This window comes from Oenanthe melanoleuca, chromosome Z (assembly GCF_029582105.1).
Source record: "Oenanthe melanoleuca isolate GR-GAL-2019-014 chromosome Z, OMel1.0, whole genome shotgun sequence".
Lineage (NCBI taxonomy): Eukaryota > Metazoa > Chordata > Aves > Passeriformes > Muscicapidae > Oenanthe > Oenanthe melanoleuca.
This window is the reverse complement of record NC_079362.1, coordinates 30,599,082-30,618,253: the sequence shown is the minus strand read 5'-3', so window position 1 is coordinate 30,618,253 and position 19,172 is coordinate 30,599,082. Positions and strand designations below refer to the sequence as shown.

At 38.5% G+C, this 19,172-nt stretch overlaps 1 protein-coding gene across 1 annotated transcript; it reads left to right on the top strand.

Moving 5' to 3' along the window:
* Window positions 1-1,406: 1,406 nt before the first annotated feature.
* On the top strand, window positions 1,407-13,649 carry GTF2H2 (general transcription factor IIH subunit 2). The gene is made up of 15 exons (XM_056513411.1): window positions 1,407-1,770; window positions 1,862-1,939; window positions 2,928-2,964; window positions 3,556-3,642; window positions 4,445-4,495; window positions 4,914-4,968; window positions 5,722-5,827; window positions 6,753-6,843; window positions 7,010-7,097; window positions 7,645-7,752; window positions 8,922-8,985; window positions 9,848-9,951; window positions 11,473-11,575; window positions 11,866-11,905; window positions 12,329-13,649. Exons 1-15 carry the CDS (start codon window positions 1,715-1,717, stop codon window positions 12,446-12,448), a joined length of 1,188 nt encoding a protein of 395 aa, XP_056369386.1. The 5' UTR covers window positions 1,407-1,714; the 3' UTR covers window positions 12,449-13,649.
* Window positions 13,650-19,172: the final 5,523 nt, after the last annotated feature.

Genomic DNA, 19,172 nt, shown 5'->3' with positions numbered 1-19,172 from the left:
TATTCAAACTGCTAGCTTATAAGACACTTCATTTCAGTGTCCTATAGACTGGACTTTTTCCTGCTAAAGAAAAGATGGTGTATGTTCTTACGGGAGTTGTTCATACTGCAACTATTTCAGTTCCAAAAACCAAATCCTTGACTTTTCAAAGAATTCCTCTTTTCCTGTCTTCAGATTGCTTTCTTCAAAAAAGTTATTGGTTTTTCCCAGGTATGGTGTTGTAATTCAGTATTTGAGGTATAAGAAATTATATCAAGGTATCCTGTAACCGCCTTCCTGCAAACCCCAGTTCATGTCTTCCTTTCCGGTCCTGTGACCTTCCCCTGTGTCCTTGTACCCACCGGGGGTCGGGCAGGCTGTTCCTAGTCCCCCTGTGTCCTCATCCCTTTGGCAGCTAGCCAAAGCCACTCCCATTCCCTTCTCCTGAATACCTGGTTCCCAGAGAAACTCGGCCTCTTTCCGGCCACACCATCGCCCTGTAATAAACTGAGACTGAAAGAGCCTCTCTTTGTATCCTTCTCCATCCATGATGCGATACTTTGTCTAATATTAAATAATTAGGAAATAGACACAGTGTAACCGCATCAGTATGGTTTAACTGATAGCTAATTAATTCTCCTCTCTTTCCGTTATAATTATACTTTGCTTCTGATAAATGCAATAAGCTGAAGGGTACAGAAGTGGTTAGTTCTGCCCCACTCCTGTTTCAAGAATTGTTACTACTGTTTACATGTTTTCTTCCTCGTGTATTGTCCTACTTGGATGCAGAGTGAGACTCCTTAGAAACGGATGTTCGGTAATTTTCCTGTAATTCAGGAGGTGAAGCCCAGTCTTGGCATACTTCCACTGTACCCAGCAAAGTTTTAATCTCTCCTCAGAGCAATCAGCAATTAGCTCAGCTAGCTCTGAGCTAATCCTCACTGTGGTGTTTATGAAATGGAAGCTCTTGGTGACTTGAATGCTCAGAATTATTTTAGGCAGATGGAAAAACATAATTACTTAGCATCAAAACACCTTCAACTTCTTGCTTTTGCTGGCGGGATGATAGATGCCTTCCTTCATTAACCTTCATTATGAGCATAATCCTGTTGAAATCCAGTGCTTTTTCCAGGCTCCTGCGTTGTTCTGTTAATTACTGAAATGCTTCTATTAATTGCGAAGAGCCACCAAGACCCGGGCAGTGCCAGGAGCCTGGCGGCCGTGCCCGGGGGGACACACGAGCGAGGGCGTTCCCCGTGAGGCTTCTTACCCAGGCTCTTGTCCTCTCCATCGATGTCTCCAGGAGGAGTTTTAACGAGGCGCTGGTCCTCTCCATGAGCGCACTTTGGAGGATTTTGACGATGCTGTGGAAAACACAGCGGAACCTTCCGGCACGGTCGCTGCGCCTCCGGGGCGGCGGCCGGGGCGGTTTGGCGGCGCACCGAGGCGGAAGAGGGCGGGCGCCAGCGTGTCCGGGCGCGGGGCCTGGCGGCGGGCGCGGCCGGGGCTGCTCTCCGTGTGCTGCGCTTCTCCTCAGCCTTCCTCGGCTGCCCTTAGCCCCCCTCGGCCCTTCTCACCCCCCTCATCTCCCTGGGCTCTTCTCTCACCCCGGTCTCCTTCTCGCAGTCCCCCTCGTCAGCCCTGAACCCTCTCATCTCCCCTGAGCTCCCCTGATACTCGCTCAGCGCCCCGCATCTGCCCTGGTCTCCCCTCAGCCCCCTCGGCCCCCACGGAGATGGATGACGAACCAGAACGGACCAAGCGCTGGGAAGGAGGCTACGAAAGAACATGGTGTGTTCTTACCCCCTCACCTTTCCTTCCTGGCGAAAGAGGAGGAAAGATCTCCTCTCTGCCCACTGTTTTAACTCTCTGTGTCGCGTAGGGAAATTCTTAAGGAAGACGAATCCGGGTCGTTGAAAGCAACCATCGAGGACATTCTCTTCAAGGCAAAGAGGAAAAGGTACTTGGTGTGGCCACGACCCTGCTAGCACCACGGACTTGGGTGGTGGCTTGGTCATCCTGGAACGGGTCATGTGGGATGAACCGAGCATAAGGCATACCTGCAGGATGTTTTTATGGCCTTTCTCCTTCAGAGGGGCAGGTGCATGCCAGAAAAAACGGTGAAAAATTAATTTTTTATCTTTAAATACTGAATGTATACAGGATATGTATCCCCTGTGTATGCAAGCTGCAGGTCTTGTTCTGATTTAACAATGCAGTTGAAATCTGCACAGCTTAGAGGAATCTTCCTTTTTTTTTTTTTTTTTTTTAATATATAAATCAGAGATTTAATATGTATATTAATATGTATATTTAATATGTATATTAAAAAATTTAAAAACAGGATAGTTTAGGTTGGAAGGGACCTTAAAGATCATCTCACTCCAAACTGCCATGAGCAGGGACACCTTTAATGGGACCAGATTGGTCAGAGCCCCATCTAACCTGGCCTTGAGCTTACCCAGGGTTGTGGCATCCCCACCTTCTTCAGACAACCTGCTCTATTGCCTCACCACCTTCACGGTAAAAACATGTTTATCACTATCTAAATCGACCGTCTTCTAGTTAAAAATATTGCCCCTTGTCCTGTCACAACAGAATCTAGCTTCTGGTGTCGTGGTTACTGCTTTCTTTTTCAAGCTTCAGAAAAATTGCTGGGAAAAAAACCCAAGTTTTTGCATTATTTCAAGTTATGTTAGAACTTGATTTATCAAATTTGTGTAAAATTTTAAAGCTTCATTAACTGGTAGTAAGAAATAGTTCTTATTTATTTTCTGAGAGTTGCAAAATCTGTGATTGAGCTGTGGAGTATTTCAGCGTGAATAAATGTCTGCAGTTTGTTGCTTCTACATTTTTGCTAGAAGTCTAGTATTGGATTTGTTTGGACTTTTCTGTTAGGAGCCATTCACTCGTTTGAATTTTATTTAAATCCTTCTGTGTTTTCTTAGACTCTATGAACACCATGGACAAGTTCGGCTTGGAATGGTATGTTAATACCTTAACCTTGTTCTTTCCTTAGTCGAAAATTACTTGGCTAGAGATGGTATTCTGAGTCTGAAATACACTTCTGCTGGCCTAGCATACTTCATACCAAACCTTGTGGTTTCCACTGTTCATATTATTTTTTTAAGCATTATTTGTTGCCAGCGTGGAAGTGGAGCATAGCTATTCAGGGTTTGACACACGGGATGTTTTTGGCAGCGGAATTCAGACCACATGAGCTCACACTGTCCATTTCTCCTCATGTGAAAAATAGACATAATGGAAGTGAGTTGTAAATAACCACATTGGTTTGTGCTACACTGTGCTCTTCAGATGAAGACATGAATGTTCAAACTATTCATGTTATGTAGTTTATCATGAGAGGAGAACCGTGTGCAGTTTTCAAGAGAGGGGTTTTTTTTAAGAAAAAAGTGGAAGAATGCATTAATTTTCAGTTGATATTAATTGCACCTCTCAATCTATAGAATTTTCCCTGGTAGAGAAAGGAAGTAGAGGCTTTTTAAAGTAAATGGAGTAATGAATTCATTTCAATATGTATTCTGTGAGTGATTTTCAAATATGGTGGAAATGCAGATGCGTCATCTTTACGTGGTTGTTGATGGATCAAGAACGATGGAGGACCAAGACTTAAAACCAAACAGACTTACCTGCACTCTGAAGGTATTCCTGCACTCAAAAGTTTTTTCTTGCTGAGACACCCATTTCTCTATGAAGGGGTTGCATTTTGCATTTCAAAGAATTGCAGTTCCCTGTATGTACATAGCCTCATCTCTCATTCCTACATTTGTCTCCTTGCTTCTGTTGCTAATCTGTTACTTTCCTGTTTTTTGAATAGTAAAATCTGTGTGGCATTATTTTGCCTTGTACATGTACTTCTTAACAGTAGAAACTTTGTACGGGTGTATAATGGGAAGATACATTTGGAAACTATATGGAAATCAAGTGTTGCCCATAATAAGGGGATGAGATGTTTTCATTACACATCTAGAATTAGTTTATATTTTTTGCTTACAGTTGGGTTTTTTTTATGAATTCTTATTTGAAAGGATGCTAGATGAGAGTTTAACTGGGTTGCTGTTTCAGATTGTGTTCTTCGTGTTCTGGATGGTCTACTCCAACAGCTAAAGCATGAAATCATTTATTTTAGTGGTTTTGTACAGTTTAGTGTGTTTTGGTGTACTGAAAACCTCCATTTGAACCAGCAAGAATCTAGAATGTCAAGATAGGACATGAATAAAATAAGGGGGAGGGGTAATTTCTGAAGTCTGCATTTCACTGGTTACATGGGATGAAGGGGGAGGGATGGGGTGAAAGAAGAATGGGAAAAAAAGGCTCATTCCCCTTTTTGTGTTACCAAACTACTTTGATTTGCTTTTTAGCAAAACTAAATGTTTTGCATGTACTTAATGCATGTGTAATAAAAGTATAATTAGTTTTTAACTGTCTTAACTTTTCTTTATAGTTACTGGAATATTTTGTTGAAGAGTACTTTGACCAGAATCCTATTAGTCAGGTATGTATAGCAATGAAAGAAACAAATAACAGAAAACTGTTTTAAAAGGTAGTTTGGTTATAACACTACATAAACACTATATAGTAAACTATTTTCAATTTATGTGTACATTCCCATCCTTTATTCATCAGTCTAGTGAAATTCTTGTTTCTGCCTGCCTGTTTCTGCCAGGCATTTTGAATTTTAGGAGATTTCTTTTTGTACCTTTTGGCAGTAGTAATGAAAATATGGGAGTGTTGTAAACTGATGCATCGTGTTGTGCTACTGTTGTTACACTTGAAGTAGAACTTGGCCAGACTTATATGGTTAAACAATTCTGATCCATAAAAATGTAAAAAAAAGTATAATAAAATTCCAAGTAAACTCACTGTAAAACTTTCTAAGAAAAGTTTTATCTTTTTATTTCCCCCTTTTTCAGATTGGCTTAATTGTAACCAAGAGTAAAAGAGCGGAAAAAATGACAGAACTCTCAGGTAGGGAAGTAGTATTCTTTGCAGATGTTTTTGTCCTTTTCATTGGTGTTATAAGTTCTGCCTGATACATTGCTGAAAATGAAGTTATGTTATTATAATTAGTTTTAATTTGAAAGATAAATTACTGCAAGCTGTCTGAAGCTATCATCTACATCTTGACTGCTTTGATCCAGAATTGTCATTGTATGCTTGTCTGCAATCAAGTCTTGACCAGAATGCAACTCAAATATGTTCTGTTCTCCCCACAGTTAATTTTCTACCCTGTTTGTTAATTTTTTATGTCATGACATCTGTGTTTTTTGTGAGATCTGCTCTGATGTTAAATCAAGGTTTGTTTGGTTCCTATGTGCTGTTACACCAGTCTCCGTGGCTTCAGCAGGTTTCATTGAGGAAATTGAGGATCTTTGAACCATACTTTGAGGATAACAGAGGAAACGAAACTCTTTCATTTGTGAGACCAGTTGCTCTCATGTTGAGTGCTTAATGATACCCAGCTGTAACTTTATTATTTTCAGCTTCTAAAATTTCTAGCATCTGAGTGCCTGTAGGGTAAAAGTCGGTTTTACTGTTTTGTGCATTCTGCTCAAAATACCAATTTCTAAGGAAAAATACAGACCTGTTCCACTTTTAAACCCTTCTGTTGTTCAAGTACACTTCATTACTTATACAGTTTAAATATTTCTTTAAACTTTCTCTAAAACGTTCTTTAACTTGTTGCTTCATTTAAACGGATTGCATTTTTTTCACTTACAGGAAACTCAAAAAAGCATGTAACTGCTCTGAAGAAAGCAGTGGATATGAACTGTAGCGGAGAGCCTTCTCTATATAATTCCCTAAATTTGGCCATGCAAACCTTAAAGTTAGTATATACATGGAGTTTTTTGTTTTCTTTGTGATTGTGACTTTTTTGACAGGCAGGGACAGAATTTTTTGTAAGTAGTGTCTTGAATCATGCTGACTTGAGTCTTTAAAAGGTGACTTTATCTCATCTTACAATACAGATCATTAAGTTAAATCCTGTAGTGCAGAAGTTTATTTTTTATAACTAGATGCTTGTATTTAAGGACTTGAAAACCAAGTTGATGATGGTATGTAGATATTATGATGAAAGACATTGCAATTCTTTTTTACTGAAGGGCTGAGGTATGAGAGAGGACAGAGTTAGGGGCTAATAATGTAAGGGAACAGGAGAAGAAACAGCATTGTGTCACAATGATCTTGAGAGATTTTTGGCATACTTTAGAAAGATCAATTTTTGCGTAGGGTAGATTCAGAACACTTATTTGCTATGTGAGATATTGAGATGTATCCCAATTTGTTGAAGACTGAATAAAGAATTACAGCTAAAGACACTGACTGAACAAAGTTAATAATCAGTGTAGAGAAAAGCTATTTAATTACTAGCAGGAAGAGACTTTTCAGCTGAGGACTAGAAGTAATTAAAAGTAACAGATTTGCACTTGAAAAATGATTTGAGCTTTTTAGTAAGTCAGGAAGACTTACTAAGTGTGCTAGTTTGAAGATTATTTTTACCTGCGAGTATGGTTAAGGTACAAAGGATTCATTGTAGCAAATAATCAGGTCGCAACGACACAGTTAAATCCTGTATTTTAGATATTGGAAAGGTGTGGCTTTAGGAAGGTGAAAATCTGATGTTCAGACAAGGATTTGTAGAGGATTTCGTGTCATGTCATCTTTTGACTCCAATACATTAATGTCCTTGGAGATGTTATCATACAAATAGCTTAGTGTGCAGAAGAAAATTAACTTTGTGCTTTCCTTAGGCACATGCCAGGACATACAAGCAGAGAGGTTTTGGTAGTCCTCAGCAGTCTGACGACATGTGATCCAGCCAACATCTATGATCTAATTAAGGTACAGAACTGAAGTTTGACTACTGCACTGAACTGATCTAAGCTACTAGAGGAAAAACAGGCAGTTGCAGTGTCATCACCAGTTAATTTTCATTTAAGACTTTAAACCTTTTTACTATTTCTTGTTCTGCACATGAATTTAATATGCTTTTTTCCTCTATTTTAAGTGTCTAAAAGCAGTAAAGATCAGAGTATCTGTCATCGGCCTAAGTGCTGAAGTTCGAGTTTGTACAGTACTTGCCCGAGAAACTGGTGGTATGTATCTGAAGTTCAACAGTTATATTAATAAGACAGGTTTAAACTAAAAATTAAGTATGTAATTTGTTATATATTTATTACTGCGTTTTGATATTTTTAAGGATAAATAATTTCCATTGTGCTGGCAGAAAATTAAAGAGTTGCCCAAATCTAAACAAAACATACAGTAGTAAATGGAATAATTATCAGCTGGTAGCTGCAGCTCTAGATATATTTTCAAACCTTTTGGTCCACATACAGAGCTGTGTGATATGGAACTTCATCAGTGTAACATGTTAATATCCATTGCTACAGTGGTAACTCTTAGAGTATCATTACTACAGTGTAATTTTGGAGAAAAAGCTCTGTGCCTTCATATCTAATTTAACATTCTGTTATTACTAGTTTTAAAATTTGTCATTTACTGTAACATTAACAGGGCTGCTTTTTAGGAACAGGTTTGGATAAATTGTGTTTTCTACCTAAGTTTTTATCTGTCATTTGGAGTATATATTTGTATTCTTTTTTGCTCATAACCTGACAATAAGGCATTTCTTTGTGACAGGAACATACCACGTTATTTTAGATGAAAGTCATTATAAGGAGCTGTTGATGCACCATGTTAGTCCTCCACCTGCCAGTTCAACTTCTGAGTGCTCCCTTATTCGAATGGGTAGGATATGGTTTTGTCAAACTCCTAGCACGAGATTTGCTTTGTCTTTTCCTTTGTTTGCCTCTTCTTTGTTAAGGCTATACAAATAGTAAGAAGCGTAATAAAGACACAGTGCAATTTTTTTTTGTTTTAACTTTTATTTTGCTAGATAAGTATTAGTTTCCTTGACGTTATTTCTGCAAAGTAGTAAGCTTTTAAATAAAGCTTTTTAAGTAAGACAAGTTACTAAATAAAATATGGAAACAACAAAGTGGAACAATATTGATAGCATGGTAATTGTTAAAAACTTAATACTTAAAAATGAAGAATGAAAAACTATTTTATTTCTCTCTCTGCTTTTTTCCTTGCAGAAGGCAACTATTACAACTATTAATTGATTTAAGAACCATAGGTAGTACACATTTATTAGCAGCTTCTGGAGTATTCTTTCAATGAGTAGATTTGGTACCGTTTCTTTTCCTGATGTGTTTCTCAATAAATATAAGCTTGGAGTTAAACCAGAATAGGAACTCTGATGCTACAAAGTAGAGCATTGAGTTGTTACTTTCATCCACCTTTTCATAGATAAAAACGTATGTATTTTTATGTCTAGATATAGATAATGAAAAGGTTTACTTCTCATAGGTAAAGCCTGAGCAGCAGTTGGAGAAACCAACTTCTCATCTGTCACAATCTATAAAAAATAAATTATAGAAAGAAAGAAAGGTGTCAGTGTCCAAGAAGCCCTGTAGTCTCATCTGCCATATACTGCACTTGGAAGGTGAACATAGGCTGAATGGATGTTTATGAAAATATTTCCCCCTTAATTAGAAACTATTGTTTAAGTGAACTTTTGTATGCTGCTCATTCTGCTTTCCTACCATTTCACATATTTTTCTTTTTAACTGTTCTTCAAAAATGGGGTTCCAGTGCACTTCAGTTAATGCAAAGTCTATGACAAAGACATTTTTTCAGTTGAGGGGAAGTAAAGTCAGGGAGGTGTGGATGTAGGTACAGATCTTTGGGAAGAATTTGATACCTAGCAAGAGTGTATCAGTTCTCCTGTGATAACAAATGGGAAAGAGATAGGCCTGACTGTCAAGAATAACCTTTGAACTTTTCATTGAAGTAAGAAGCTGACACATTATTGCATGTTTAAAATTGTTACTGTGGGATGTTTTTCTCTTCAGGTTTTCCTCAGCATACTATCGCTTCTTTATCTGATCAAGATGCAAAGCCTTCCTTTAGCATGGCGTAAGTAGCATTGATTAGAATTCAATGAGCTGGTAATAATTCAATTTTAATTAGTCATATTTAGAAAATCTGCTTGACAAATGAAAGTATTGCAAAATAATATGAAAAAAAGAGTGAGCCAAATCTTGTGACTTCCCAGTAGACATTTTATTTCCATTGGTAGCTCCAGTGTGTGTCCATAGTTACCTCTGCTAAATACGTGCTTTAAAATTTGCATTTATGTTTGTTTTTTTTAAGGTAGTAAATGATACTTAGTGCTGTTACACAATGCTTGGGACGCACAGGTTGCTACAAGGTATTAAAGTAATCACGTGCAGTTCCTGGTTGAATTAATACTATCATTATAAAAGATAATTATGAGGATAAAAGGGTATTATCTGAATAAAGTATTTTTTATATTTTTTAACATGACTTTCAAGGGAAGTTTAAAGTAGAGGCCTCATTTCATGACTAGTGCACTTCTCGATGAAAAGAATCATTGTTTTCCAGGATGATAGGGGTGTCTGAATTTCAGAGTGAAACAGTTTGTAACAGCATGTGCTATTTGGAAGAATAAGTACTATGTGCTTCTAATATACAATATTAAATATTTTTGTGTCTAAAAAGATACAAGCATGTAGTTATTGTTCATATCTTTATTTTTAAAGATTGGATCCTTTATATGGAAATATTTGATCTTTGTTTCCTGTGGGAAAATGTGGTCACTGATATCTCACCATATCAATTGTTTTCTGACACACATTAAACCATTATGTGCAATCTAGTGAAACTTTTAAAATTATTTGATGTGAAAACATTATTTGTAGTTACATAGTAACATGATATTATTTTTTAAGTACTGACTTGCTTCTTTCTACTGTAGGCAATTGGAAAATAACAGTGACCCAGGTCTTACACTGGGTGGATATTTTTGTCCTCAGTGCAGAGCCAAATACTGTGAGCTTCCTGTGGAATGCAAAATATGTGGTAAGTAGCAAGAAAAGGTGAGCAGATGAATCAGGAGTTCATGGTAAGAGAGTTAAGGGGTAGAAAAATTCAGCTGTTCTTAATAAGTAAAAGCCAGTTCTGCTTTGTGATCTGGGATGTTAGCTTCCTACAAATGTTTCTCAGAACTATACCTGTAACAGTAAAGCTGTATCATATTCCTTGGTATAAGGAATATACCTAAGGCAAAGTGGGGTGATGCAGATGGGAATGGTAACTTCTCAGGAATCCTCATTTTACTAAACACACACAAGTTTCAGAGTCCTCAGTGCAAGGCCATGAAAACAGTGCTTTGGAGTAAGAGGACAGAAGTAACCTCACCTTCCAGGAGTATGTGGATGAAGGATTTCCAGGTTGAACCCAAGGGCAGGCTGCATAGTGACACATGGCAGGCTGTAGAGTTGTAAACAGAAGCTCTTCGGTCTTGCAAATGTTAATGGATGTGCAACCAATAATGCCTCCCTCCATTGCTCTTAGTGAGGATGAGAGGGAGTATTACATGGTTTGTAATACTAATGTTGTGCGGGGATGTTGTTCTCCTAGCTTCTACACGATAGGTGTTAGCAGGATGTGTGTATTTGGTAAGAGGATGAAATTATAGTTTTGGGTCACTTTATCCTAGTTTAATTTCAAGTTTTTTCTACCAGCATGAGTTTCATTCCAGCAAGGGAATAGTGTAACTGGAGAAATCCTGTGTATCTGCAGTGGATTTTCCACAGCTGCAGTTTAGACATTTACACTACATGTGAGCGTGTGATGGAGTTGTTTGTGCCAGCCCATGCCCCAGCTAACCTGTTCCCTTGGTCTAACCCCAACTGGCAACTCACCCACACATTCCCCCCTGGTGAGATGGGGGACAGAATCAGAAGAGTAATATAGTTACAGCAAAAGCTGTGCCTGCAAGGCAGGCAAAGTAGGTAATTCATTCACACTTGCCATCAGCAGAATCTCCAGGAAAGCAGGATTCCATTATGGGTAACAGTTACTTGAAAAAGTAAATGCCATCACCCTGAACATTCTCCCTTTTCCACCTTCTCCACCCAGCTTTATAGGCTGAGCATGATGCCACATAGGATGGGATATCCCTTTGTACTCTTGGCGGACTGTTGACTGCAATCCTAACTGTTTCCCCTCTTAGTGCCTTGTGCACCCCTGAGCCTGCTCACTGGTGGAGTAAGAAGCAGAAAGGTCCTTCATTGTGTGTAAGCACTACTCAGCAGTAAAAAAAAAAACATTCCTGCCTTATCAACCCTGTTTCCAGCATAGATTCAAAACACAGCCACATGCTAGTTAGTGTGACAAAAATTAACTGTTTCAAAACCAGCAGACCTATGTTAGCTGAAATAGGGCTGTGGCATGTTTTTGGCAGTAGTATAGCAGGCTGTAGTAGAGCTTTGTAAAAGGGCATAATTTTAACTGGTGGTGTGATACAGCAGAACCATCATTGCTAAAAGGAGCTTCCTAGCTGGCCTGGTAACAATATTTATGTCTCTTTATTTACAGGTCTTACATTAGTGTCTGCACCTCACCTGGCTCGGTCTTACCATCACTTGTTTCCTTTAGATGTCTTTCAGGAAGTTCCGCTGGAAGAATACAAGGGGGAACGGTATGCATATCTTATTTGTGATAATGAGTGTACTTATGGATCCTGTAACTTTTTGTCACAAAAGTAAGAATAGCTGGCAACAGTTTCTTTGTTGATGGAGATCCTCAGTGTTTGGGTGGTGTGGGGCATCTGTGACACTAAGAAATACTTGTAGTTTCCATGATCTGTGAGTTCAGTTAAATAGCTGAAATAATTGCCAGAAATTGTTATTATGTATGAGATCTTTTTTTAAACACTGATTTACACATTCTTGATTTTTTTTCAGTTAAAATATGCAATTATTCTTTTAGGCATTGTCAAGGCTGCCAGGGAGAAATAAAAGATCAAAATGTAAGTATGTTGAGTGGTGTTTTGATTTGCATTGAGGGGTTTGAGAAACAGAGATGATCCTTTAGCATTGTATTTTAAAGAGTAGAAAAATACTTGTGAAAATTAAGGTCATGGTTAACTAGAGTTCTGTATTACACAGTCACACTTTCTAGACTGCAAAGTGTATAGAAGTGTGGGAAGGGATTTCCTGGGAAACTGCATTAAAAAGCTTCCACTCTCAGCCATTTGGAAGCATTTACAGTGACCTCAGCTCAAGCCTGTGGATATACTTGCTGTCAGAAGATTTAATTCAGTTGAGTTTCTGTGATGCTAGCAGTATAGTTTGTTTACATTCTCTTGATGACATAACTGTTGCCCTACTCTAGTGCTATGATGATAATTTTTGCTAATTTGACTTGTCTTTCTGTCCCTCCCTATTCACAGGTGTACATATGCAAAGTGTGTCAGAATGCATTCTGTGTGGAATGTGATCTATTTGTTCATGATTCGCTGCACTGCTGTCCTGGCTGTATTCATGAGCACCCTGCTCCTGTGTCTGTATGATCTAATTTCTTTTAAAAAAATTGCTGTATTTTTGTCAATCTTGCATGAATCTAATTTGTTTATTCAGCCATCACTTTAACTGACACAACAAGAAGATGGTTACAAAGGGATGAACAGTGGAGTAGGTGCAAACTTTAATGTTTTAATGATTTTATTACTGTTAATGTATACTTTAATTATCTGTACGTATTTTTTGTTCTTGTCTAAAGAACTATGGCTTTTTCCAGCTGTTATTATAATAATATGTATATTTGTAAATGCGAAAGTTATAAAACCGGTTTTTATGAAAATGTGATGATTAATCTTGGTTTCATTACTTGTTCAGAAAGAAGCCCTGAAAATACATTTAACACATCTATTGTTACAAGATTTTGGTTTTGGTGGATGGTGGATTTCTGTAGATCAAATTATTCTTTTGCAAGAATTTAACAAAGATGTTTCTGAGCAATTAATTGGTAGATATTTCATGTATTAATTTCAAGTATTTTGAGTATTCACTTTGACTATTGGTAAGGCAGTACAAATACAGCTGTTACAAATGTGTGAAAACACATTTTAGGTTTTAATGGTGCAGCTCAAACTGAATTCTGTTGGTCATGTGTCTGCAGCTGTCTGGTTTAAGTTTCAATTTCTTGTAGGAGGGTAAGATTGCTGAAAGGCAGTGAACTTGCAAAAGGGCAAGACCTGAGTTAATACAAACTATTGTTTGATGCACTCAGTATTGAAGACAAAAAGAGCTGTTTTTGGTTCTGAGGCTGCATTGAATTGACGGAACTGCACGTCTTCTTCTCTCCTTGGCTAAACTCTTAGACGGACAGACAGTAAGGTGGGTGCAGGAGGAGAAGTGTCCATCCTTACCTGAAGTTTTAAGAATAGAAATTGAGACAAATGCAAGGCTGCTGTTTTGCAGTGTCTGTTCAAAGAGTGTTTGCAGCTTGAACCTGTGAGAATTGTAATGTGCTACACTTCAGTAAAAGGAGGTTACAGGTGCAGGTCTGAAGCAGTACATTACAATGGATTTTCTTGAGTCACCTTGTGATGATTGTAAATACATCAGTGACTGAGTTGCTCTGGGTGTATATGACTTAATTTTTGAGCTTTGTTTTCTGTCATACTAGAAATGGCAATATAACAGCTGAATCCTAACACAAAAACAAACAAAAAATCCAGCCCCCTCCTCTTACCTTGGTTCAATTTTTCATGCTCACCATATATAAACATACATGTAACTTTTCGGTTCTTACAGGCACTTTTCATTCACTTGTTCGTAAAGCTTTTTCTATGCTTTTTCTACTGATAGTGCCTGCATGCTGGATTGAGTGCAGTCATTCTTTTGTGTTGGCAAAAAAATAACTGTTGAGCATCTGCATCTCATTTTGTGCTGAGTCAGACAATCCCTATAAACTCTGCTGTCAGGTGGTTGCAGTGCCTATTATTAAAAACTAGCAGAAAAAGGACATGAGTGTTTGCTCTGGTCTAGCAGGCCATTCCAAGCCAAACAAATGCTCTAAGCATCTGGCTCTTAGATATTCTGATGCTGGTGACAGCCTCCTGAGACAGCATTTTCTGGTAATATTTTCATCTTTGCAGTCAGTATTTTCTAATGGAAATAAAAGGGGGTTTCAGAACACTTCAAATCCTCCTTCTTCTCTTGCTAGATACCAAAATAATATACTCCTACTCAGCTTCTATTTCTGAAAGAAAAAACCATGTAGAAGTTGCAGCCATATACTCCATTATCAGTACGTGGTCACAGCAATAATTTGGTTTATACTTTCCTACCCTTCTCATTGGCAGAACAGTTCAAACTAGCTCCTGAAAAATCAATACTAAGGCATTATTTCTCTGGTGTATAAAGACTTTCATTTCTGTCCTGTGTATTTAAAGCAGCATGGAGGAAATATTTCCTCCACTTGTTCTTTTTGACTGGAATTCACTGGCTCTCAAGTCTCCCTAGCTCCCTCTTTAATTCTTGTTCATTTCATTGTTTGCTGTATCTGCCATAAGATAAGTCAATCAATGAGGTTTTTAGGAGGCCTGTGAGAAATTCTTGTATGTCTTGAAGATACTGCATGAAAGATTTCAGACTTAAAGTGCTGAAGGAAGAGACAAAATGACCAAAACATCCTGTAGTGTAGTTGAGGATGCAGCTGTGGCAAGAAGTTTCGAGACTAGAGAGTGGTGCCTTGTGGAAGGGAGAGGATTTCAAAAGGGCGAGAGCCCTCACTTTCCTTCTAGTTTACATTTTCATTATAGGAATAAAAGTTCCCATCTGTAGTAACATTCATAGCTAATTTCCAAGAGTGGAAAGGCTGAAAATATATTAATTAAAATATGAGTAAAAGAGGACCCCACAAGTGAAGCAGGTGGATGCCTGAAGAAGGCCATGACCCTGTGGAAGGTCCACACTGTAGCAGGTTCTGTGGCCCCATGGAGAGTGGAGTCCATCCTGGAGCAGGTTTGCTGGCAGAACTCATGACCCTGTGGGAGACGCAAGCTGGAGCAGCTTGATCCTGAAGGACTGCACCCTGTGGCCAGGTTGTACACCAGAGCAGTTCTTAAAGAACTGGAGTCCTTGAGAAGGACCCGTATTGGAGCAGTTCACAGAGGACTGTCTCCCATGGGAGAGACCATACTGGTGTAGGAGAAAAGAATGAGGAGTTGTCCCTGATGGAGAAGAAGCAGTAGTATGGTGTGATGAATTGACCACAGAACCCATTTCTCTATATTGCTGGGGGATGGAGGTAGAGAAAATTGTAAGTGAAGTTAAATCCATGAAGAAGGGAAGGCTGGAAGGAAGGTGTTTTAAGATTTGGGTTTATTTCCGTTAACTTGCTTTAATTTGGTAGCAGTTTTTTAATTTCCCCTGTTTAAGTCTGTTTTGCCCAACAGTACCTGGTGATTAATTATTTCCCTGTGCTTGTATATTGATCCACAAGCCTTTCATTGTGTTTCCTCTCCTCTGCACAGCTAATGAGAGTAGGGTAGAGCAGCTTTGGTGGGCACCTCTTGTCCAGCCAGGGTCAACCCACCACAGTAATTTTTCAAAATACAGTAGGACTAGAAGACTTCTATAACAATCATAGCACTTTTTGGCTTGGGATTTGGCTAAGAGAGGAATGTGACTTTTATAGTCAGTAAAAAAAATAAATTAAAATGAAGAGATTATAGATCCTGGATTTAGAATCACTTTCTTAGGATGAATTTGTTTGGTAAGTGTCGTAAATCTTTAGGATCCCTCAATTACTTGGAAAAACAAGCTCTTTGGACTTACAGGGAGCAGAATTTGAATACATCTCGCTGAACTGCAGACATGTCTGCTACATTCTGAACCATCACAGAGCAAAGTATTTTCTATCGTCTTACCACAATACTAATAACATGACAGAATTGTATGTTTTGCCACCTGTTTTTTTTCCTTAATCTAAGCAAAAATTCAAAATGTGCTATCAACATTCAGTAATGGCTTTCAGATGGAAGAATTAAGATTGAGAGGTTTGTTGGTTCACTGGGGCCACTCTAGGTCTTTAAACTGCAGGATTAAGTTCTTTGGATCTGCTAATTGCCTGTGCCATCTTGCTCAAATCTCATTTCTCTTCTTTCCCTTCGTTTTGGTTGTAACACCTTCCAAATACTTGCTATTGTTATTGTAAAGGCACTAGTCAATAGGAGTTCATAGAAGTTTCAATTTGGTTAGTCAGATTTAATAATACACCTGTTTATACCATCTCTGCAGTTACCTAATCTTTTCTTAGCACACTAAAATCAACTTTCTATGACCTGTAGAAACCATGTTATTAAGGACAGAGAGGTGCTGATTAATGTTATCTAAGAGATGTGCATAATATAATTTAGTATATTTTTCAAAAAACAAAAGCATCTTTTTCAAAAAAGATCCTGTAGCAGAGACAAATAACAATTAAACACATGAGCTGAATCCTTCTGTTTTGTACTGATTCCCACATGTAGTCTTTGATTTTCTCACATTTGTCAAATACATGGAGACAGAAATCCAGGATGGTAATGAATAACTGCAGAAGAGTTAAAACCCTACCATAAAAAATGAGTAGGATAGATTAAAGTCCTTTTGGTCCAATACATCTTACTCATCATGGTCTTCAACAGATATGGCAACTGCTGCTTTTTTTCTCACACCCTTGTTCAATCCAGCAGTGTTTTTGCTATGGGTTATTTACCATGATGGTTAGATGTACCCCATGTGAACACACATATGAAGCACAAGAAATTCTGTCCCCCTTGTGAATTTGTCCTGGGTAAAAGTGTGGATAATATTTCAAAGTATGACAAACATGTTCAGAAGTTGAAGACCCCAGCAGAGACACTTAGAGGCACAGTGTGCAGGATGCAATTCTTTGGTAGATGGCTGTTGTATGCCAGAGGATCAAGCCCTGATTTATTTGCCAGAACTCGGTTCTTCTTTACAGGTAATTGAAAGCAAAGCTGGGAGGGATTGTTTGATTTATAGAATGGCAGAAGCCTACTTACAACACTTGAATGAGTATAGATTTTATTTTCATGCATCATTTGGCAATGCACTATATCCTGCATAAATTCTCTCATCCTCATGATGAAGAATACAGGCAACTCATTCAATCCTCAGGCAAAAAGTGCTCCAATTTTTTATCATCCTTACTGTGCTCCCTGCACCTTTTATTGTCCTAATAAAGTATTTTTTTGAGTTGAGAGGACTTCTTTCAAATGCACTGTGTAAGGTGGATCAGCTGTGAATTTTTACAGTGACATAATTTTCTGCTTGTTAGCCTGTAACAGATGCTAGGCTTACAGATGCAATGTCTTCTTCTCTACCCTAGAGGTGCAGATTGCTCTTTAAAAATTGGCAATATGTTTTCCCCACTGAGCAATAATTGATTTGATTTTGAATCTACCTTCTGCTATATGCCCTCCCCTTTTCTGATTTAGACAATGGGAATCTTCCTGAATTCATCTGCAGTGGACATTAATAAAATTATTCCAGAGAGTGTCACTTCAGATCCTCTACAATTGTATGGTTCCTTTGTAATCTGGTTACCTGGCTCTGCCAGCTTTTTTCACTGGCTTTTTGTTCCTGCTGTCTGGAAGAAGGTTTAAATTAGTTTAGCTGTTCTCAGGTATTTCATTTTTTTACCCAGCCAGAAGTTTTGAGCCTTTTGTTTTCTTTGTTTAAAAAGCTTCAGTTTTTTGAATTATGCTTTTGAATGGGAGCTTCAGACGAAGTTTATCACGGAGACCCTCCCCACCAAGACATGAAGTGCAGAGAGGAGCCACTTACCTTCTAAATTCAGGGTGGCTGGGTCCACTCTCAGCCCCAGATTTTATTTTCCTGTAAGCCCAAGATGCTGGTAATCTAGTTCTGTCTCTGCCTTGGAGAATGTGATAGCAGGCCAATGCTTTCCTAATAAATCACGTATCTTTGATTGCAAAGGCGATCTCACCTTGAGCAACTTTGAAGATGGAGAAGTCTGACTAGACTCTTTCAAAAAACTTGGCTTGCAGAAGCCCATGTGGAAGCCACATGGCTCTTACTAAGGCCAGGTGTTTTACATAAGCTTGAACTGTGCCAGTTAGCTATATAAACACAAAATTAGTAAAAGATACACTTTCCAATGCAGGTGGGACAGATGTTCAATGTAGTCCTGGTGCCTAGCTAAATTCTTGTCTTGGCTTTCCATTAGGAGAGTAATGCAGCTGAAAAATGAGAATGGCTTTTGCAAAAGTTGTGACAAGGAAATTGAAATTAAATTGCCCTAACCCTGTGTGAGGTAAAAGTCAGAGCAAAGAGTGGCAAAGAGAGTATGTTTCTAGAAAGGAGAAAGCATTTATCTGGACATTATTTGTATGGTGTTACTAGGAGAGTAATACTGAATAAGGTTTCACAAAGCAGTTGTAATGAAGGGCGTGTGTTCAGGTCCTTCTGAGAGGGATTAGCTGAATGAGATGAATGGTTCTCCTCAACTGGAATCGGAGGTGTTGAGCACCTCTGAAAGCCTAACACTGTCCTCCTGCAAAAAAACCCAGGTTTATAGGGAACAGGGGAAGGTTGAAACGGATTGCATTTGGAGAAGGGAGGATTGCTCTTTATTTCTGCCCTGTCCCTCCTTCCCTTCTTTTCCTGTGGGTGCCTTGACTTTAATGGAAAATTCCTTCTATCTCTAGAGTACTCATGAGACCTCTTGCACCCTTCCTGGAGAAGTAGTTTGCCTTTTCTGCTGATGACCTCTAAAAGCTATTGAGTTACAGAATGAAAAACAACAGCAGTATTATCTTCCTTTATTTTTGACATTCATTTCAGTATATATAGTGACGTAATTACAGAAGTCACATCTTCTAAGTAGGGTGGCCATAAGGCAAGGCTGGACAGCTCATGTGATGGCACTCAGGCCTGAGATTATGCTTGGTATCTCAATCTCTGCAGAGCTGATCTGCTGTCTGACCTCCAGTGGCTGCACAACTGGGCTTTTATTTGCTTTGTTCTGTATGAGTGGTATTTGAACACTTGTAAACATACCAGTATCTTATTCTGTTAGGCATTGATATGCCTTCTAGAGTATCCTTTATCAGTCTCCTCAGTCTCACAATGCTCAGAGTTCAAAGTTCTACTATTTTTTTGAACCTAGCAGCAACAAATTTTTATTATTTTTAATCTACAATGCCTCGGTTTCACTGTTTTTTGTTCACGTTTCATATGGCTTTGGAGCATTTTTAA